Genomic DNA, 22,965 nt, shown 5'->3' with positions numbered 1-22,965 from the left:
TCATCATCAACTTGCCATCATTATAATTATCTCGGCAGTCTGTCACAGGTATTAGTTTATTTATTGGAAAAAAAAAACCATTCTTTTCACCTATCTATCACATGCCTCACGTCTCACACGCCTAACAAGGCGTAACAGTAAAAGGTATTTTGTTTATTAAAAAGCTTTAATACAAAATGAATATTTTCTAGATAAATCTGGCCCTACTCTAGAATTTCTTAAAATTTGTAGCCCGCCATTAAAAATGTTTGCCCACCACTGCTCTAAACAATAAAAAAGACAAGCACTACCGTCTTTTAGGGGCAGTCGTTTTTTTTTTTTATTGTCCTTGTAGGCAGACGAGCATACGGCCCACCTGGTGGTGAGTGGTTACCTTCGCCTATGGACTTCAGCAATGCCAGGGACAAAGCCAAGCTGGTGTCTATTGCTTAAGTCAAAGCAAGCGGGTGTACCTCATCCGCGGCGTGGTCCTCGGGCGACAGGCTGTCCACGAGCGCGGTGAAGGACTGCAGGGGGGACCGCCGCGCCTCGTCACTGCCCCACGAGTTACTCCTGGTGCTCTTCGCGTCCTCGCTCTGTCTGTCCTCTGGAAATGTTTCAACGTTCTAGTACACTACAGTAAAATTATTATGTCCGTGCAGTTTGGGTATAGAGACATTTGGTATAGCACAGAGGCGAATATTTCGCTCTCTCTTCCACTCATAAGCTTTATGAACCGGGCTATGATTTATGACCTAAACTGCACGGACACAATAATTCTACCATAGGCACGGCTGCCCCCCCCCGCGTCCCCTGCGTCCCCTACCTGCAGCGAGCTCGTCCAGCACCGACTGCTTGCTGATGATCTCCACGGCGCCGGCGCGGGGCGGCCGGGACGGAGACAGCGGCGAACTCGGACTGCAATCAATAATTATTATTATTTATTTTTATCCTACCTAAGCTGAGAGTCATGAGAGGCTATATCAGCGGAACCTTAACAAGTAGGTGAGCTCACGGGGCTCAAACCTGACGACGTTGCTAACACGAACCCTAGCAAGAGCCGTGCTTCGCAGAATCTACCACCGGATCGGAAACGCGACCCACTGAGAAGATCCGACGAGAAACTCAGTGGGCTGTGTCTGTGGGTTAATTCAATGGTGGTCAAAGAGGACGGTGACCGGTGCTTGATGTACCTAAAAGCACCGTTAGTGGATCGGGAGGATCCGAGATGACGTGTTTTGGGCGACGTCGACTGCTTTCCATTCTGTCCGCAGGATCGGGAATGTAGTTACCGGCGGTCACGATGAAAGGGTTCTCGTGTCGTGCCGCTTTGTCGAAGTGGAATATAATTATTTATTCGACTAACACTCAACCTCCTTTAGCGTTCAAAGAATTTAGACAGGCAAGTTCATCCTAACACTTTAAAAGGTAGAGCTTTTAATACCTGACCAGTCCAGCTTTCGCGTCGGCTATGAGCTTCCGCGCGCGCTCCCGCAGCATCACTTGTCTCTCTTCCTCCGTCATTATCTGTAAGTACATAACAACGAGTTTATTTAAACTACATAGTTTTAATTAAATCTATTTTTTTAAGTTTTATTTTTTATTCAAAGCTATAATTGAATTAATGAATGGAAGATCTAATAACATCCTGCGCATTAAAATCACGCATCAATTTAACATTCATGGTTCGTTAACTTTATATTTCAATATCAATTTACACTTAGAAAACTATTTAAAATATTTATGGCTTCGATTAATTTATATTCAGATATTAGCTGACCCGGCAGACTTCGTAGTGCCTCAATCGATAAATAAAAAACCTAAACTTTTGTATAAAATACACTTAAAACAAACAAAAGGAATCCGTCCGACGGGAGACACATCAAAGGAAAAACATAATTGTTATTTTTATTTAATTCCGAGCATTTTCATCTATTATCTACCTTTTAAACCTTCTCTGGACTAACACAAATAATTCAAGACCAAAATTAGCCAAATCGGTCCAGCCGGTCTCGAGTTTCAGCAAGACTAACGAACAGTAATTCATTTTTATATATATAGATTTATAGATTTATAAGTCACGGCGTTCATAGGCGGATCCCCGAGTCAAACAATCGAGGGGCTACTTATCGTCAACTAACCTCAAACCATCCAACTGAAACCGCAGGCAAAGCTAGTACAAGAGCCACGTACCTTCTTCGGACTCAAGTCGCCATTCTTAACGCCATTGAGTTCTTTATCCTCCTTAGAGTTCTGTCGCCTGATCCTCTCTTTCTCTCTCGCCTCTCTCTTGGTGGCCTCGAGCAGCTGTCTCGCTCGCTCTTTGAGCTCATCGTGCCGCGACAACAGTTGCTGGCGGCGACAACGCGCGCGCAAGCATCGACCAATCACAGCGAAGCGCAATGACGCATTGTCCAATCACAAGCGTTCGATCCAAGCCGCCACGCAACGTCAAGCGATGTCGATGGTACAATGAAAAGAAATGATGATTTGACTTTTCGAATGTCAGTTACGTTATTCGACTATTTGATTGTTTGTTTTACTGCATATAATAGTAATTCTGGCGACGGTACTTTATTATATTTCACATTAATTATTTACACATTAATTATATTCAATGGAATGTTTTCATGATATCGATAATCTCAAGTGAAATAAAATACAAATCAAAACAAAAAAACACACGCACACACAAAACACAATACATAAGAACTGTATTGAAATTGGCGGTTTAATTTCATTTCTTTGTACATTCGTAACTACGCATATTTACCGAAGCATCACTAAGTGCAGGATCCTTCGAAACTAACTTCCGTTAAGGGCTACTCTAAAATCGTTTCCAATGAAATTAAGCCGCGGAACGTTAAAACAGACACTCTAAACTCAAAACCTTACCAGCTCGTCCCGTCCCCCTCGCACGCATCGTGGGGGGCCGCGCGTGCGAGGGGGACGGGACGAGCAGAGCGCGCGGCGACACTACATTTTGTTGAATGGATTTATTACTTACCGGAGTGGGCTTGGGCAGCTCTGCGACCGGCGTTTCCGGTTTAGGCTCGGCGGGGGGCGCCGGGGGGGTGAGGGGGTCCGTCGCCGCCGGCTCCATGCGCGGCGGGTCCGGCGCGGGCTCCACCGCTGTCATTGTACACATTAGTCACTGCGGGGTACGTGGACCCGGGCCGGGGGGCGAGAGGGCGAGGGAATGCGGGGTGTTCCGGCGTCTTCTGATACAACCGCAACTTTAGTAACGCGGCGGCTTCAGTAACGTGTGCCGGTGGCCGAGCGAGTTTTTATTGCCCTTGTAGGCAGACGAGCACACGGCCCATTTGATGGTGAGCGGTTACCGTCGCCCGTGGACTTCAGCAATGCCAGGGGCAGAGCCAGGCCGCTGTCTACCGCTTAATACTCTCCGCAAGCCTCGTTTGAAGAAGGACATGTCATAGCGCTCGAGAAACACCGTGGAGGGGAGCACCTCACGACTCACAATCATATCATCTCACATTTTCCTCATGGGCTGTTCTTGATTGACACATCGAAAAAAAAAAACTATTTCCACAACAGAACGCCACGGCGTTGGAGGATGCTCACCTGTTTCCAGTTTTCCGTTGCTTCGTGGCTCGGGCGTCCCCCGGGGTCCCGGCTCGTCCTCCTCGTCGGACCCGAAAGGATCGGTCAGTTCCTTGCGGGTCATCAGCTTTTCCGGCCGAGCGGGTAGCGGCTGCGGGAGTTACACTTGACATGATTCACATTGCGTTTACAATTCCAGATAAGGTCAGAGCCGGACCACGTGACTATCAGCGGGAGTCTCATCACTGGATCCTCTTTTTTTACAATACAATTTGACTGACTCATTAGTGCAGTTAACGCCCGGTGTCAGTTGTGCCAAAGGTCATAGACTTGATTCCCACATCGGGCAAACATTTACGTGATGAGCAGATCGTACAGCGCACACGCGCATTCACATCAGCACTTTGACATCGCTTTACTCAAACCGTAGTGTAAAGTGCCAGTAGACGTTCAGCACTCATATACAGCGGTACTCACCAAATCAACATACATAGATACAATTAGTTACTTGTTAGCGAAGTATAGAATAAACGGATATTCTTTGACTATCAGTGATTTCTTCCTATCTAAATCTCAAGTTGTGCACGCCACATTCAGCAGCGCATACATCTTTATGGTCCTTCGAGCCGGATATGAATCAGCGACCTATGGATTAAGATTTAAGTGTACGGAAGTGTGCATATCGGCCTTTGTCCCTGCAGCACAGATACTCCTGACGCGGGGCGGAGCGCCCGCCGTGTGCTCCCCGCTGCGACAGGGCGGCGGCCCCCAGTACGCCCCCTGCTGCTAAGGGCGTTTACTGGTACATTATATTTAGATGATCTATTCGTGACCAGCGGCACCGACCTGGTCCGTGTACCAGGTGGGCGGCTGCTGCTGCGGGGACAGCACGCGGCCCAGCAGCGCCCGCACCCCGCCGCGCTCCGGACTGCCGCGCTCCTCCACTCTATTCTTCTTGTCTTCTAGTTCTTCAGACCTGTCCAGCAAAATGTTCATAAAAACTCAATCATTATTTAGGCTTATAAGTTAGGACTGCGGCAACGACTTAATAACATGAGAGTTATCAGTCTGTGATTCTATAGAGCAATAATAGTGTAAATAACCCGAATGGTGGTAAGACGTCTTGTGAGTCCGCGCGGGTAGGTACCACCATCCCGCCTATTTTTGCCGTGAAGCAGTAATGCGTTTCGGTTTGAAGGGTGGGGCAGCCGTTGTATACTTGAGACCTTCGAACTTATATCTCAAGGTGGGTGACGCATTTACGTTATGAGATCCAGTAACCATATAACACAAGGTGGGCTTGTCCACCCATCTAAGCAATAAAAAAAAATAATGAGAATAAAACTCAAGTAGCTGACTTGGGTCGTGCGCGGTCGGTCCTGGAGCGGCGCGTGCTGATCTCGCGGCTGAACAGCTCGGGGGGCAGCGACTCGTCCGTGTCGTGGCGCCCCACCATGTACGACGACTCCGTCTCGTCGTTACCTGCGGGCGACAGACGCGTCAGTCGACGGCGCACGGGCCCACGGACCTCACCCGCAGCCGCACTCACCCAGTTGCTCCACCTGCAGCTCGCCGCCCGTGAAGTGCGCCCGCAGTTGGAACAGGTACGTCATGATCTGGGACACACGGACACAGCGTCACGCGGAGGTACTGGGGCCGGGGACCGACGCCCTAGGGTGCCTCACACGTGATGGTTATTTTTGAAGGAAAATTAGTTAATTTCTTCAGGTGTTAACGCGTAATAAGGATGGCTTTTATCGTTTACCAATTGTAAAAGTGCAAAAGTGTTAGTGAAACCTAGTTTTTCTAAGTAAGGATGTAATGTATGAATGCATACGCACGGCTAGCCGGTCGGGCGCCGGACGCGCGCACACGTCGGCCACGGCCAGCACCTGCGGGATGCCCAGCGCGGCCCCGGCCTCCAGCGCCGCCCGCACGTGCGCCTCCGCCCCCTCGCCCGCCAGCGCCGACAGGTCGCTGGGGACCGGCGTTACGAGCAACTCCTCAGATTTGAATGTAAGCTATCCCCGAGGGTCCCCCCCACACTACTCCTCTCGGTGGTATAAGACGTCTTGTGAGTCTGCGCGGGTAGGTACCACCACCCTGCCTATTTCTGCCGTGAAGCAGCAATGCGTTTCGGTTTGAAGAGCAGTCGTTGTAACTATACTGAGACCTTAGATATCTCAAAGTAGGTGGCGCATTTACGTTGTAGATTTCTATGGGCTTTAATAACCACTTAATACCAGGTGGGCTGTGAGCTCATCCAACCATTTAAGCAATAAAAAAAGCAATGTCCAAAAGGAAACTCAAATATTTTATTGTATAAGTGTCAAACGAATATGATTCTCTAAGGTCAACAAAGGCCATTTTCGCTAATACTTGTTTTTCTTCTTCTTTCAACCCACAGACGTCTACTGCTGGACACAGGCTTCCCCCAGGCCTCGCCACGGGTCCATATTGTGCGATACCTGCCCAAACCACGAGAACTATATGACCCCGCGGCCCCCCGTCATACGGCAACGGGCCCCGCCGTGCTGGGTTCAAATTATTTTAAATTGGTTCTTTAGCATATCCAAAATATATTGGTAAAATGATTTTCTAAAATTCGTAATCTTTATAAAGATACAGCAAATACAAGAAGCAGATGTTTAGAGCGCCGGACCAGCTCTGGCCCTTCTAGACACTTACGCACTTCTACAAACCGGGACGAGATTGATGAAGATTTTACTTGGAACTCAGAACATGAAGCAGAGACAGACAGGGACAACGCTCTACGAAGCCGACATTAGCCGACCGCCCGTTTCCTAAGGTCGATGTGCGACACTTAACGGCGGGACTGTAGTGACGTCACTCAATGTCACCACGTGCCCGGAGTATAGAGGAGGATCAGATCTCATCCATAAGACTCGTTTCCAATCGAACTTAGTATTGATAGTAGGATTAACAGGGTACTCACATGAGGTCTGGTCGAAAGTGGTGTATGATGGCGCAGAAGGCCAGCCCGGACCTGAAGCTGGTGGTGAGGTTCGTGACCCGGCAGGTCTTGTAGTCGCGGGTCACCGCCTGGCACCACTCCAGCAGGTCTTGGACCTGGAACGTAGCGGAGCACAGTGTTGACAGCTTTGACTAAAACCGGTCATGGTTCTTTGACGAGTAAATTAACCCTCAGACACAGCCCACTGAGTTTCTCGCCGGATCTTCTCAGTGGGTCGCGTTTACGATCCGCTGGTAGATTCTGCGAAGCACTGCTCTTGCTAGGGTTCGTGTTAGCAACGTCGTCAAGTTTGAGCCCCGTGAGCTCATCTACTAGTTAAAGTTACGCTTATATAGCCTCTCAAGGCTCTCAGCTTAGGTAGGAACAAAAATATTACTAAGACGCAGGCATTAGTTAGCTGTGACCTCTAGGACCCGTTGACTTCGCGGCCTAAGTACGGCCACTGGCCTAGGGCCGACCAGGTCTCCGCGGGTCACGAGTAGATACCATCAATGGGGGGCGGACCTTATGTGCGGTCCCCGGGTGCACAGTTAGTGGTAGGGCGTGATGAAGCTCACCGGCGTCTTGTCTCTGTGGAACCTCCCCGGGAGCAGTTTGTCCACGTCGGCGGTCGGCGTCTGGTCGCTGTCGTAGCTGTTCTCATCGTCCTTCTCGAGCCCGATGCTGTTGAGATTCGTCTTTAACTCCAAAGGCTTAAGGTTCCTTTTCGTTATCGTCCTGGGCTTCAATACTAGAGGCTTGAATTCCGTTTTATCGATTTTCGGGGTGGAAGTCACGGAATCGATTTTGGGTAAATCGATTTTTATTTTTAAATCGAGTCTGTCGTCTCTGGGCACCGGGGTGGTGGGCGAGTCGGGCGGGGCCTGCTGCGGCGTGAGGTCGAGGTTGAGGCTCTGCACGCTGCACGGGGTGTCCGCCAGGTCGCTGTTCGTGAGGCTCTGGGTCATCTCTTCCATTTGCTGACGGAAGTCCAACATCTGGAAATTCAATAGTGCATCATGTAAGTAGACACATTCATTTGATATTTTAAGAATTATAAAAATAAATAGATTGACCATGAAATTAAAGTATATTTTTTTATTGCTTAATTGGGAGGGCGACCTCACGGCCCACCTGGTATTAGGCGGTTACAACGTAAATGCCACCACCTACCTTGAAATATAAGTTCTAAGGTCTCAGTATAGTTACAACGGCTGCCCCACCCTTCAAACCGAAACGCATTACTGCTTCACGACAGAAATAGGCAGGATGGTGGTACCTACCCGTGCGGACTCACCAGAGGTCCTACCACCAGTAAAATATTAATCATTATTTGATTTGTAAATGTATTGAAGTGTAAGTGGGCTGGTCCGGTGACGTCACCTGGCGAGTGGAGTCATCGGACAGCGTGTAGTCGTCCTCGTCCAGGTCCTCCAGCACGGCGATGTCGGAGTTGTTGTTGACCGACAGCAGACTGACCAGCGACTGCATGTCCTCGTCCCTGCAAGCCAATAGCGGGATTTGAGCCTCCCTGAGCACTCGTGAGCACGCATTTCGTTGCTAATGCGATTGATATTAAGCAACTGGACAGCCGATAGATGGATCTATCAAGCTACAATAGCATGCTGTAGTTATTCGTTTGCATAAATCGTTCGTGAACACGCGTTGTTTATTTGTAAAAAAACCCTCATTCGAATGCCCAAAATGTTTTTTTTTTTATTGCGGCCCACCTGATGGTAAGTGGTCACCGACGCACATGGACGTCAGCAATGCCAGGGGCAGAGCCAAGCCGCTGCCTACCATACCATGATCTTGGGAACCAAGCATTGACCACTATTGAGGAATGATAAAGAGGAAACTCGTACGTAGCCTGTCCCTCTCTGAGCAGCACGCAATGTAACGTGAGCGACAGGGAGGCGGACACAATCTTGTGCGTGGTGGGCTCCAGCCGCAGCAGCAGCGGCCGCTGGGACGACTCCAGGCTCGCGTACTTGCGCATGTTCACGGAGCACACGGCCAGCCGACGCCGCTTGCCAGTCAACGACACCTGCAGACGAAAATGGACCTTAAAGTAGCGGTCATTAAATATATATATATATTTTTTTATATGATTGAAAGTTCACTGGTGGCCCGGAGGCCTTTCCAGTTTCACCAGGACAGGTGGGCGAGCAAAGGCTCAGCCAGGAGGGGTGGGATTTGCTAACAACTGCTCGAGTGCCTCCGAAGGAGACCTAACAACTCAAGAGCAATTGCTTCGCGAATGAATCTACTACCAGATCGGAATCGCGACCCGCTGAGAAGATCCGGCGAGAAACTCAGCGGGCTGATGCATGGGTTAGGTTGCACGGCGATCTCTTTGTCGAGTTCGACGAGTACGGTTACCGAGGTCCCTAAGCCTGCTCCTAATGTTAGAGCTGAAGGCGTCTAATGCAAAGGTTATTGGATCTGATGGATCCGTAAGGACGTGAATTAAATATTACTACTGTGTGCTTAGTGCGAGTTTCTTAACGTTCTCGATAGCGTAAAAGTTAAGCCAATTTTGTATGCAGTTGGAACAGCGCCCCTAGCGGCAAACGTACGCAAACGATCCCGTTCGATACAAAAAAAAATATATATATATGAGCTAACTTTTACGCTATCGATAACATTAAAAAACTCGCACTAAGCACACTGGTCACCCAGTAGCCGAAATTCGACTATAATTATTTGAATGTATACATTTGAAAATTATTTCTGGTTCTATTGTCAAAGACTATTATACTTTATTAATCACAAATTTCGCAAAGACTACACTTTAGAAAAATAATATTAACGACAAACAATATTAATCTTTTTTTAAGGGATTTTATGACCTCGTAACTAAGTCATGTTTTATTTTCATTTTTAATCTTATTTTTATGAAAAATGATAATATGGAGTGAAATGAAAAAAAATGAAGATGATTAATTTGAGACATTAATGAACTGGGATGAAATTAAATGAAATGAGATGAGATGATATGGGATGAAATATAATCTCAGTAAAATTGTGGTCATTTACTGAGATTAATATTAATCTATTCTCAATTTAACCACAGACTATAAACAATAACAAAATTTTGACAATAAACAAAGAAGTATGCGTGTGTGAGTCAAATACATGGTAGTGTGTCTATGATTTTTTTATTGAATTAAGGTTTTTTAAAGCATAATTTAAAAAATAGCATTCTACACTCCTCTATATCTATACTTCTATACTAATATATAAATCTACAGTGGTTTTTACGGATGTTCCGTTATAACTACTGAACCCATGCATCCGATTGACTTGAAACTTGGTATCCATGTACGAAATACATGTACTTAATGGATAATATTTATATGAGTGTTGGACTCCCTACACCAGTGCGAGGTCGTTAATGATGAGAATCTTTGTGTGGGTGAGAAATAATAATGTTAATTTTAAATGCCTAGTGAAGCGGACGGGTACAGCTAGTTCTCTATAAGTGTGGGCAAATATCATAGAACGCTGCTGCCCCTAACCCGCGCGTCCCTCAGCCACCTTAGTTCACCCGCGGGAGGGAATGAGGGCGCACTATGAATGGTCAACCTGCACACTTTAAGCACTCACATCCTCCAGTACAAAAGTCCAGTCTTTGTCCTCCAGTTCATTAGTGCGCGAATCCTTGAAGAGAGTGACCGCCACGGTGTGATTCTCTGGTAGATTGTATATCACCGATCCCCTGACAACAAGAAACAAAGTAATCACTTCTTACAAATATTCTATCAACATGGTATTTTACTGGTGGTACCACCACCCCGCCTATTTCTGCCGTAAAGCAGCAATGCATTTCGGTTTGAAGGGTGGGGCAGTCGTTTAACTATACTGAGACCTTAGAACTTATATCTCAAGGTGGGTGGTATAGATGTCTATGGGCTCCAGTAACCACTTAACACCAGGTAGGCTGTGAGCTCGTCCAACCATGTAAGCAATAAAAATAATAAAAACTGGCAGCAGATAACGCCCATGTCCCCAGCGTCCTTCCTCAATACAGATTTATTTATTTATCAGTCGAACCGTTGAGGCGACAAACTCAGAATAATCAACTCTCGTGCTTACTTCAAAGGGTCCTTGAGAGTTGGCTCCCATTCTAGAGGCTCGCTGATGACTCTCCGAGATCTCCGCGTCCAGACTACACTTAACTTATTAGGTTTCCTGAAAAATAATCCAACGAGATCAGAATGTTGCCTTGCACCAATTTCTCAGTGAATGAGGCAAAATATCATCGCTATATTTTTTGTTGCTTTAGCCTTTCCCAAAGGGGGCGATAACGCCCCCTTTGTGGGCGCTGCGGGTCTAAAGGGGGGGAAGACACCCACAAAAAAATAAGAGCGTTGTATAGAGGCTTGGGGGGCGATTTGTGATTTCATCTAGGGGGACTCTTAGACACCGACTGAGCTTGCGCTATAGAGGTTTTTAAGTAGGTGAAAAAAGGGGAGCGCTAAAAAATAATTTATTCTCAACGTGGGCAGTAGACAAAATAAGTTTGGGAGCCCCTGCTTTAGACAGACTAGCATACTTCATATAAGGCGTATAACAGCAGTGCTTTTGATTCACAAGCTTGTCGCTTGTCCGCCCTCGCCTGTCGGTAGCTGGTTATCAAAGTAAAATTGAATGATCAATTAATTAACCCATTTTTTGTTCGAAGACCTTTGCACAGCCTTTACATAAGCAGCAATGTTTTAGTTTTAGACAACGCAGTTTGGCTCCGATATTCATATCAAAGCAGAGTACGTATCCTATTAAGACATCAATCCTGCTGTATGATCGCAACTTAAACGGCCTTTTGTGTGTTTCTAATCTGCATACATCCCTAGAAATTTAACGAATAGGAGCCTACAGACATCTTGATCGGGATAGTCATTCTCCTTACTAGGCCGTTGCATTCACATGGCATTTGATGTACAGTTTCTACATAGTTATCTACAGGATTACGGTCTCTCATCTGTCCAGATGACGCGGATACGAACATGTGGCAAATCCTACCATTTGGGCGAGGTCTCCAAGTCGACCCTGTGATACGAGGCGGTGTACTGGAACTTGGCCGCACGTTTGTTGACGCGTTGCAATCGCTTCCAAACTGACGCCATTTTGTTTCTGCAAAAATAAAGTTACAACGATTTTGATTTGTACGTGCTTTAATGGAAAGACGATCTCGGAGCGCATCGAGAACGTAACATACAGCGTGTATGCCACCGCCCAAATTAAGAGTCTTTGTGGAACAACATTTATCTTATCCTATAGACGTCAGACTTCGAAGCAAGGCAGCGATACAACGCACACATGCTCTTTATCAGTGAAAGGACGAACTGTAGAACCCAGATGTGTACCATTACTCTGACTATTTCGGCCACACTGGCAAGGTTTTACAATTAAAACCTCATGTCTCAAAGTGGGTGACGGCATTTACAGCATAACCTTTCGGCTCCGTCAACACTTAGCACCAGTATGACTGTGAGGTCGTCTAAAAATATATATAAATGAACTCATAAGTGCAATCCGAACACGCCTTTATCAAGGACGCAGTTATCTACGCAGCAATGTGGCTACTGTAACGGATGCATCATAAACATATTACCGATAATATTGTAATATGATATGTGTTACATTGAGACTGAATTAAAATAAATCATACGTCAACCTATACCTATATATGTGAGAATAAGATTGTGAATAACAAACACATTTCGTCTTTTCGCATTAAAAGTGTACAATTTCCAAAAATATTTCAAATTGAGTTAATATGCGGAATCATTTGGTATCACCAGTATTTTTCTCATAGATAATGTCAAAAGAGCGTAGTTTAGTTTTTTTTTTGTTTACCTATATTTTGACTACATACTATTAACAAAATTAATACATAATTTTATCTTACTTTAAAGACTGATAATGTATCTGGTAAAAAATAAAAAATAAATGTTGCAAAAATGATCAATATTAAAAATATAACATGTTAAATCTTTAAAACACTCTCCTGTAAAATTAGTAAGTTTTGAGATTATACAGTTTTAATGCGAGAAGACGATTCGTGTAAAGATATAATTTGTAGCTTAGCTTTTTTTTACTGCCTACTTTTTCAGACGAGCTTCCGCCTTCTGAAGAGGAATAGTCACTACCACCATGGGCATTATTAACGCGACCATAACCCCGCCGCAGTCTACGCTAAAATTTTGTTATAGTTCTTATGCCATAGTGTTCGAAGAATCCTGAAGCACGAATTTAATTTCACAGCTTTATGATAATAACAGAAAAACGAAAATGCAATGTTTTTATTAATTAATACGCTTTTATTAGCTTCAGACGTAGGTACGTTAGTTTGTAACAGAATCTTTGAACATGATTTTGACCCCCTTCAAAACGTCGGATTAACTCGAAATTTCGCATACTTAGGACCGATGACAATTCAATATTTAAAAATATAATGAAAAAGTTCAAATTCAACTAAAAAATGAAGTATAAATAATATTTAAAAAAAAAACTAAAAAAATACGCTTTAAACGCTTTTTTTTACAATAAAATCATTTTTTCTTACACTATTTTTAATTCAAATTTTCTATTTTTTAGTTGAATTTTCTATAAAAGCGTATTTTTTTAATTTTTTTAAACTATTATTTATTCTTATCTCAGTCCGCACTACATATCTACATAATATTAAGATCGAATGTTGTTATAAGTCAAAATGAAGTCAGAGTTAAATTCATCGAACGCCTACATAATTATATCCACTCCAAGGTGTAATAATCATATCAAAGGTGCCATACAAAAACATATCGTATTTCCTAGCCGCCACAATACATTATTCAAATACAGATCTTCTATTATATCACGCCTTTTTCGTTCATTGAGTGATACAATGTACCTACTTTTTATGAATCATTCATTTTTTTCTGGTGATAGGACCTATTTTGAGTCCGCATGGGTAGGTACCACCACCCTGCCTATTTCTGCCGTGAAGCAGTAATGCGTTTCGGTCTGAAGGGTGGGGCAGCCGTTGTAACTATACTTGAGACCTTAGAGCTTATATCTCAAGGTGGATGGCGCATTTACGTTGTAGATATCTATGGGCTCCAGTAACCACTTAACACCAGGTGGGCTGTGAGCTCGTCCACGCACCTAAGCAATAAATTAAAAAAGGTTTGAGCCGCGTGAGCTCACCTATTTGTCAAGACTATCAACTTAGGTAGGAAAAAACCTCTGATGTTTCAAACTGGACTGCAGCATTTAGGATATGTACGCCCCTTGACAAATGTTAGCCGATAGCACATATACTCTTCCAGCGAAATCGAAACTGCCAATAACCAGACCAAAAAACCTTCATGATACTCTTAGCCCGAGAGCCCGTGGGATCTACCTGTATGTATTTGACCAGACCTGAATTTTCGTACATTGAGACCCCTATACCTACCATGCATGAGGTGGGGACTCACTAAGCTCAAAGTGGTCGACGCGCCGAGCGCTCAGGTAGGACAGGTACCGATTTTGACGGATTTTAAATCCATTTGACCACGTCTGCCGTTTTGAAATTTTGAAAATATATGATTATTATTATCGGAAAATAAGAATGGCAGACCATTATCGCGCATTTTACTTTGTGGCAGACCACTTTGAAAATGCTAAATTGCATTGAAAATGCAAAATTTTGAAAGTAATTGACTAGATCTGCCATTGATTTAATAATATGTTGTTTATTATAGTCTTAAAAACTTATATTGATCACGGCAGACCTCTACATTGCGTACATACATCAACATATAATAAAATCTTAGCTACTACCCGGCCAGATGTATATTATGTTTTCCGTTCACTGTTTTAGAGGAATATAATTTACTTTCGATTTACTTTAGCAATGTATTTACCGAAATTAATATTTTTTTATATTCTATATACTAAACTTCATTAGTTAGACAATAAAGAAGTGAATTTTTTATGGAATAATTATAAATAATACGGTATAATGCTGATCAAAAAATAATTCAATTCCTCATTTTTATCATTCAACATTTAACTTGCCAGCTATACAATGCCAAAAAATCTAGTGATGTAGATGATGGAAGGTTCCAGCTATTCGTTAGCAACTATAAATATTCAGACATCAATGAAAATCATAGAAAAAAAAATCAAAAATTTGAGGCAAGCTCAATACCACCGCATAAGAGTGAGCTTTATCAACAACTTTTGAGGGCCCACTATATTTCTTCTATTTGGAGAAATGCTTACAAACAGCAACACACAACTTTAGACCCATTGGAGTATGGTTGGATTGAGCAGGACAACATATATGCCTTCAAAGGGTCCGAAGGTGACCAACTTCCATATTTTGTGAGTGACTTAATCACCAATGTTCCTGGTAAGTTGATAACAATTCTTTCTCGAACATGTTCAGATGAATTTACGTTCATTTTACAATTTATGTTTTATTTTTGCAGTATTCGATTCAATGGTTGATGAAGACGAGTCGCCTAACGATAAAGATGACTCCGATGATGATGATGATGAATGAAGATTGATATATATATATAATATGTAATGCATGCATGATATATTTTTTTAACTGATTTAACACTTTTAAATTTTGTCTTGACGAAATAAAAATGAGGAATTGAATTCTTTTTTGATCAGCATTGTACCGTATTATTTATAATTATTCCATAAAAAATTCACTTCTTATTGTCTAACTAATGAAGTTTAGTATATATAATATAAAAAAATATTAATTTCGGTAAATACATTGCTAAAGTAAATCGCAAGTAAATTATATTCCTCTAAAACAGTGAACGGAAAACATAATATACATCTGGCCGGGTAGTAGCTAAGATTTTATTATATGTTGATGTATGTACGCAATGTAGACGTCTGCCGTGATCAATATAAGTTTTTAAGACTATAATAAACAACATATTATTAAATCAATGGCAGATCTAGTCAATTACTTTCAAAATTTTGCATTTTCAATGCAATTTAGCATTTTCAAAGTGGTCTGCCACAAAGTAACATGCGCGATAATGGTCTGCCATTCTTATTTTCCGATAATAATAATCATATATTTTCAAAATTTCAAAACGGCAGACGTGGTCAAATGGATTTAAAATCCGTCAAAATCGGTACCTGTCCTACCTGAGCGCTCGGCGCGTCGACCACTTTGAGCTTAGTGAGTCCCCACCTCATGCATGGTAGGTATAGGGGTCTCAATGTACGAAAATTCAGGTCTGGTCAAATACATACAGGTAGATCCCACGGGCTCTCGGGCTATCTATATAACCGTCAGCGAACCCGACCAACATAGTACGTCTTAAATCCGAAAATTACATATTTTTTTATAGGCCGTTATGATCTTGACCATATTGATCAATTAAAATGAAAAAAAGTTAGAACAATATTCAATTGTGAATCTAAATAATTCTCGAAACCACTGGAACACACAAAAAACATATAACACGTTCGAGACGTTTAAGAGGAGGTCACTAACATACACTCGGAGAGAAACTATATTATAAATACTTAAATTAAGATATGTTATGACCATTATTCATAAAATACGCGAACTTCAAGCAGCTACTCTGATTCTCACTCAAATATAGTTCTACGCTAACTGGAAATATGTAAAATATAATGTTTTTTATTTATTTATTGGGAACAAATCACGCACGGTCATCCAGTCCCAAATAAGGATTTCCTATGCTATACGAGACTGACATACATACTTAACGTTTTAATATATACATATACCAGCGACCCGCCCTCGCTTCGCTTCGGAAACTGTAATTTATTATTGATTTCTCTACTATTTAATGGATGTTGTTATACATATAAACCTTCCTCTCCAATCACTCTATCTATTAAAAAAAACCGCATCAAAATCCGTTGCGTAGTTTTAAAGATTTAAGCATACATAAGGACAGAGAAAGCGACTTTTTTTATACTATGTAGTGATAGATAAAAAACACCCAGACGAACAGCAAACAAACCTATTCATCACACGAATGTTTGCCGATGTGGGAACCGAACCCACGACCCTCGTCGCAAAAGTCAGGGCCGCTAGCTACTGACCACCGCGTCATATTGGATAAGTTGTTAATCGATATTTATGTGCACATATATTATGCAGCATAAATGTGTATTTATAACAATCGTAAACATATAAAGGGAAACTTCACTATTAATTACTCCTAATATGAAATGTCCGAGATAAATCAAATTTCAAATTAAAGTTTTTTTTTATTGCCCTTATAGACAGACGAGCATACGGCCCACCTGGTGGTGAGTGGTTACCGTCACCCATAGACTTCAGCAATGCCAGGGGCAGAGCCAAGTTCGCTGCCTACCGAAATTATGATAAAGGATCCTCGTTAGTGAGTACTGATATGTCAACAAGAGGGCCCGCTATGTTCTTGACGAGTGCGTGACCACATTGACTGCCAAGAGCTTCCTAATCTCTATCTCTTTCAATAAATACAAACTGCTTAGATGGCGTCGCGCCACTAGTTGAACACACACGCAAATTATACACGTGCCCACAGTGAGCGTGCCCGCTGGGAGCTACGGCGCGCACGTGCGATTCATATGTGAACACTAGTATCCCAACCTGCCACAGAGCCCCTTAGCTAAAGTGAACAAAACTATTACTCTCGTACCCATATCATTATTTTTTTTTTTTAAGGGATTTTATGACCTGGTAACTGAGACCTTTAAGTCATGTCTTATTTTAATTTATATTCATATTTTTATGAAACATGATATTATGGAGTGAAATGAAATGAAGACGACTAATTTAAGACATTAATCAACTGAAATGAAATTAAATGAAATGAAATGGGATGAAATATAATCCCAGTAAAATGGTGGTCATTTACTAAGATTTTTTCAGTGGACTTTTTGGAGGATCTCGAGAAGTTACGTCCAGCGGCTTTGTTTCATTTTCCCACATTTGTGCACTTTCACAGATATTAAACAGTTAATAAACCACCATTATTACACATTTAAACCCGAAGAAACACTAAATAGACAAAATAAAACAAATCACACAACTTCACTCCTCGCGTTCCCGCCAAAAAATCCCCATATCATTAATCACACTAAATAAACACAGACAAAAATTATATTAGAGGCAACATACTTTTTTTTAAAATCGAAACAAGTTAATTTCGGTCAAAATAATAAACACATTTGACCTCAGCAAGTACAATTATAAACATTGCGTTTATTACAGACTGCAGACTGCGGAGCGCGTAAACAAATTGTTCCGAGTTTATTTATAGTTTTAAGATGCAACAACATTTGTTGCGGGATTCGAATGAGCCCTGAACGCTTTACGTAAAAACAATCTATAATCACACTTTGGCATTAAGAAATTTTTAAAAGAGCGGGTCTTTTGTGCCGTTATGTCGAACGTCCTGACCAAAATCACTTGCAATAACATTGATAGCTTGATAACTATGATAACGCAAGCGACAGTTTGTGAGAAGCCATATCGCTTGGATCGCGACGAGGCAAAGCAAAGCCGCCGTCGCACAAAACATGTCTTGTCGGATTCCCCAGATACAGTCTCGGTGCTTTTAGGCTCGTCAAACACTAGTCACCGTCCTCGTCAAACTCGTCCACTACGATGAAGAGTTCGACACGCGAACTAGCCCATAGACCACTAAGTTTCTCGCCGGATCTTTTCAGTGGTTAGGGATTCCGATCCGGTAGTAGATTCAGCGAAGCACTGCTCTTGCTAGAGCTAGTGTCAGCAATTCTCTCAAGGTGAGCCGGTGAGCCCGTGACCCCATGAGCAAGATGGAAGTTTTTTTTTTTTTTTTATTGCTTTGATGTGTGGACGAGCTCACAGCCCACCTGGCGTTAAGTGGTTACTGGAGCCCATAGACATTTACAACGTAAATGCGCCACACACCTTGAGATATAGTTCTAACTAGTTCTAAGGTCTCAGTATAGTCACAACGACTGCCCCACCCTTCAAACCGAAACGCATTACTGCTTCACGGCAGAAATAGGCGGGGCGGTGGTGCGGACTCACAAGAGGTCCTGCCACCAGTAATTACGCAAATTATAATTTTGCGGGTTTGATTTTTATTGCACGATGTTATTCCTTCACCGTGGAAGTCAATAGTGAACATTTGTTGAGTACGTATTTCATTAGAAAAATTGGTACCCGCCTGCGGGATTCGAACACCAGTGCATTGCTCGATTCGTGTCTTATCCTTTAGGCCACGACGACTTCGAAGTTTTTTTTTTATTGCCGTTGTAGGCAGACGAGCGTACGGCCCACCTGATAGTAAGTGGTTACCGTCGCCCATGGACTTCAGCAATGCCAAGGACAGAGCCAAGCCGCTGCCTACCGCAAAGTTGTAGTTGTATTAAGATAATTCAAACTTAACTTAAAATCAAACATAAAGAAGTCATTTACCCTTTAAAAATTCACAAACAAAGCCAGCATTCAGTGATGCTAATTAATCGAAACACAAATACAAAGTATTATTAACTGTCGATCTCAAATTATATTACTTAACACTCCTAACAGATTTACAAGACATTTACAAACTTTTGGTATCGATATTAACCTTGTAGCTTTTAAAATTTCCGTGTATAGATGTAGTTAGTATTTCTTTAACAGACTTTAAGCTAGATATTTCATATCCTTATAACATATTCGTGTCTACACTCTTTTTTTTTCAACATAATACACTATGTGTTGTAGTCAAGGCCATTAAAATGAGAGTTCACAGTCAACCTGTTGTAAGGTCAACACGGCAGTTCACCTGGATCAGTTTAAGCTCTGAGGTTGAAACTTCCATTTGTTTGATATAATTTGTTTGATATCCTAAGCAGTACTTCTCAGCTGGAATGTGCAAATGCAGAAATTGGCAGTTTGTTGTTACTACCACCACAACCACCAGTTTTACCACCAAACTATTACTACTGCTCAGTTGGCCATTAGCCTTGACTAAATAATATGTTTTATTTTTAATTTTTTTATTGCTTAGATGGGTAGGCTCACGGTACTCCTCTTGTTAAGTGTCAATTGGAGCCATAGACATTACAAACATAAATGCTGCTAACCACCCAACCACCTTGAGATATGAGTAAATTTGAGTTTTCTAGTACGACAACTGCCCCACCTTTTAAACAGAAACACTACACTGGTTGGGGAACTAAAAACTAAATTATTCTACTCCACTATCTAACAATGAAATGTTTAAATGTGAAATCAATCATAAAACTGATTTATTTTGTGCTTAAAATGCTTCTTATTTAATAAATAATGTATTAATCATAATAGATATTTTGAACTAATTTTGAGGAAAATGTGAGGAATCCCTTATATGAGGAAAATTAATTATTATGATAACAAACACATTTTATAGCTACAATATTAATTTTGCAAATACTAAGCCAATTAACCTATAAATAAATAGAGTATTGTATTGCATCTATGCCTTTTATAAAACTGCTTTAATATATATTAATGAATATCCAGTAACCCCTTAACACCAGAAGGGCTGTAAGCTCAACTGTGGTCTAAGCAAAAAAAAATTAAAGATAGAAGAAAAATTTATAAAGAGTGAATAAGCATATTACTTTTTAAAATACATTTTCAGGCACAAGGAACTTGTAATTGTTTACAATTAATTATTTTTTTCAATAATCTAAAATTAGCCTGTTTTGTTGCTGAGAATATTAATTGTCTTTTGTTGGTTTAAAGTCTAAATATCATTTACTCTATATTGTATTCTTGGAAAGGTTAATAATATGCTACATGCTACACAGCAAAATTGCTAAAATATTTTTTGTATTGTACATTTAATGATGTTAAAAGAATGCTATTTGTTATCAGAATTATTCTATATCTATCAATAAAGGTGTTCACCATTATCATTTATATTTATATCGACGCTTGAAAGGCAAACGTGACTAAGCGACAATAACTGCTTTGTACATAAATGATAGGCAATAACCATATTCTATGCGCAAAAAAAATATATTTCTAGGTCTATATAAAATCATTTCAATCCTACTGCTACTAGCTAGATTCTGCTACAGCTAGATTCGTTAAAAAACAATTTTTTCTTCAGGTATTTTAACTTTAAATTAGTCTACTGTAAAGTTCAAGCATTGTCGCTTAGTCACTTTTGCCTTTCAAGCGTCGATATTTATATAGGATAGGTATACTAAAGAACGATAGCGTTTTAAAAAAAAAACTTCCTTAAAGCAGCATCGGCTTTATATGTTCATTATTTTTATAACACCAGTGCGCATAAAACGACACTAAATGTCGACATTTAATATCAGAACAAGGAAAAAAATACGGTACAGTTAGGCGTGTAGTTATACTAGAACTAAAAATAAAATTTATCACTTGACAATTAATTTCCACAATAAAGTTCAAGATCCGGTCGTGATATCATCACTTCCTGTATGAATAAACAATTAAATGATAGTAAACATTGAACCTGCGATATCTTTGTGATTTAAGGGAGAATCACTTACGTAGTAGCCGAAGTAAAATTTCAGTAAATACACTCCATCGTGGTACTGATAAGTTTTCTAACACTTTTCACAATTAAAAGTTCTTTTTCGAGCGCTTTTTTATCAACACTATGACGAACAACGGTTCGAATGAACCCAGTTTTGTGATAAATTAAAATTCATTGAAAATTGTATAAATTTTTTTGACATTTTACTGACGGCCACTAAATGGGGCTGCCATTTTAATCGAAGTAAAAAACTACTATAAAGACCATAAATTGCAGAGAATAGAGCTAAGAAAAATTGTTGTTTAAGGGATTTAAATGGGAGTTGATAAAGTGTCTAGCTGTAAGCAGCAAATTACAACTCAAAAACTCACCAAAATAGCAGTAGATTAGCAAGTGGTATAAATACAGCAAAACGCAGTGAAATGTCTTGAATGTGTGTACTCAAATCATTTATCAACGTTATTCTATTTCGATGTCTGTTTATGTCAGTTTTTTCATAATAAAACGGAAATCTTTATTTTTGAAGTGAAAACTTCTTTAGAATCATTGTGATTTCAAACCTGATGCAACGGAAAAAACGACAGGTAAGAGACACAAATACAAAAATGTGTAGGATGAAGCCAGCAAAGAATGAGACAGAAATATACATACTATTTAATACAGCGCCATCTGTGAGATTTTTTAATACTAACGTGTGTATGAAAGCTCTTGTAGTGAATTTTAATTTAGGATTATACGTGAAATTAAAATATCAATTCACAGAGGGCGCTACCTTACAATTATTTACTAATGACAAAATTTTACATATACCTAAGACGTTTAGGATAATTGTATTTTAATTTTGGAAGGTTTCACTTCTACCACGTGTGAATTGCACACATTTTTTTTTATTCAGTATATTACTTTGATAGCTCTTGGCACTATCATTTAAATTGCACCACTGGCTACGGTTGCGCCACTCTAGTTGGTCGATTTCCGATGGACAACTTGGACAGTGTGGACACTTTTTCTTACAATATGCTCAAACAGTGCAAGAACATTTAATTTTATAATTTTATTTTCCCCAAAACAAAACTTTATGATAAAATTCGAGTCATTTTTATAAATAATGATAGTTACCAATACAACAAAATTCCATAAGTAATTAAAATATGATTCATCGAATGTTTAATATGGCAGAAATAAAACGCAAAGATAATGTAATGGAAATGTCTTTTATTTCCACTTTTCAAAATTCAAATAGTTGATTTGATAGATGATCTGTCAAAAAATCCAAAATATGAATTGAAAATCCGTGATTTCTTTATAAATATACAGTTGATTGCGTTATATAAATATACATTAATATTTTTTGTTACATATTACAAACTTCTTATGTGTATTACGTGATTACCTTTTCTGAACCGGTTAAGGTTATGAAATAATTTATCATTTTAAAAACATTTTTTGGTTACCTATGTTGTTCAGTAAACCAAAATAAATAATGTCCAGAATACTACATAATCGTGTAAGGTACGACACTTAACAAACATATTTTTTCTTAATATTTCAATATTTTTTTATATATTTACAATTTGAAAATCAACCATCCGAATTTTTCACGGAAGCCACAGCCAGGAGGCCAAAGCTGTTTTCCAGACATCAAAATTTGTACTTAGTTTCATTCTTTAACCATGGAAAACCGAGTTTAATATTGTGGCCACTCCCCAACACACTCGCATCCCTCAAGACATGTGTGATGGTGATGCTTAAAGCCAATGATTGTCACTGTTGTTAATTCAGTTAGAATTATACATTATTACCTATTTTTAAATTGGAATTGTAATGTAAGATTTTATATGTAGCATGTTTGAGTTATTAGGATTCTATTATAAACTTAATGGAAACTCTAGAACTTACTACTACATAAATTATAAACCAAAAATAACTTTGTAATAT

At 40.6% G+C, this 22,965-nt stretch overlaps 2 protein-coding genes across 6 annotated transcripts in view; one reads left to right on the top strand and one right to left on the bottom strand.

The window, feature by feature from the left end:
* The window catches only part of LOC101743627 (EH domain-binding protein 1), a 31,291-nt gene extending 10,019 nt beyond the window's left edge, over window positions 1-21,272 (bottom strand). The window contains exons 1-18 of one of the 2 annotated variants that reach the window (XM_038019736.2): window positions 21,041-21,272; window positions 11,543-11,653; window positions 10,616-10,711; window positions 10,127-10,238; window positions 8,383-8,564; window positions 7,901-8,018; window positions 7,096-7,515; window positions 6,500-6,633; window positions 5,385-5,520; window positions 5,093-5,159; window positions 4,902-5,025; window positions 4,390-4,519; window positions 3,565-3,694; window positions 2,987-3,111; window positions 2,173-2,331; window positions 1,424-1,506; window positions 806-897; window positions 453-586 (exon numbers count right to left, since the gene is read on the bottom strand). In XM_038019736.2, coding sequence (XP_037875664.1) covers window positions 453-586; window positions 806-897; window positions 1,424-1,506; window positions 2,173-2,331; window positions 2,987-3,111; window positions 3,565-3,694; window positions 4,390-4,519; window positions 4,902-5,025; window positions 5,093-5,159; window positions 5,385-5,520; window positions 6,500-6,633; window positions 7,096-7,515; window positions 7,901-8,018; window positions 8,383-8,564; window positions 10,127-10,238; window positions 10,616-10,711; window positions 11,543-11,646 — 2,346 coding nt within the window. In that variant the 5' untranslated portion in view covers window positions 11,647-11,653; window positions 21,041-21,272. The remainder of the gene's footprint in view (window positions 1-452; window positions 587-805; window positions 898-1,423; window positions 1,507-2,172; window positions 2,332-2,986; window positions 3,112-3,564; window positions 3,695-4,389; window positions 4,520-4,901; window positions 5,026-5,092; window positions 5,160-5,384; window positions 5,521-6,499; window positions 6,634-7,095; window positions 7,516-7,900; window positions 8,019-8,382; window positions 8,565-10,126; window positions 10,239-10,615; window positions 10,712-11,542; window positions 11,654-21,040) is intronic. The other variant, XM_038019737.2, reaches the window with a different exon arrangement.
* Window positions 21,273-21,959: 687 nt separating this feature from the next.
* Window positions 21,960-22,965, top strand: part of LOC101736701 (dynamin-like 120 kDa protein, mitochondrial) — a 28,709-nt gene continuing 27,703 nt past the window's right edge. For all 4 annotated transcript variants that reach the window (XM_062675593.1, XM_021346324.3, XM_021346325.3 and 1 more), the window contains exon 1: window positions 21,960-22,539. In XM_062675593.1, coding sequence (XP_062531577.1) covers window positions 22,511-22,539 — 29 coding nt within the window. In that variant the 5' untranslated portion in view covers window positions 21,960-22,510. The remainder of the gene's footprint in view (window positions 22,540-22,965) is intronic.

The sequence above is a fragment of the Bombyx mori genome, chromosome 24 (genome assembly GCF_030269925.1).
Source record: "Bombyx mori chromosome 24, ASM3026992v2".
In the NCBI taxonomy this organism is placed as follows: Eukaryota; Metazoa; Arthropoda; class Insecta; order Lepidoptera; family Bombycidae; genus Bombyx; species Bombyx mori.
This window is presented reverse-complemented; position numbering and strand designations above follow the sequence as displayed.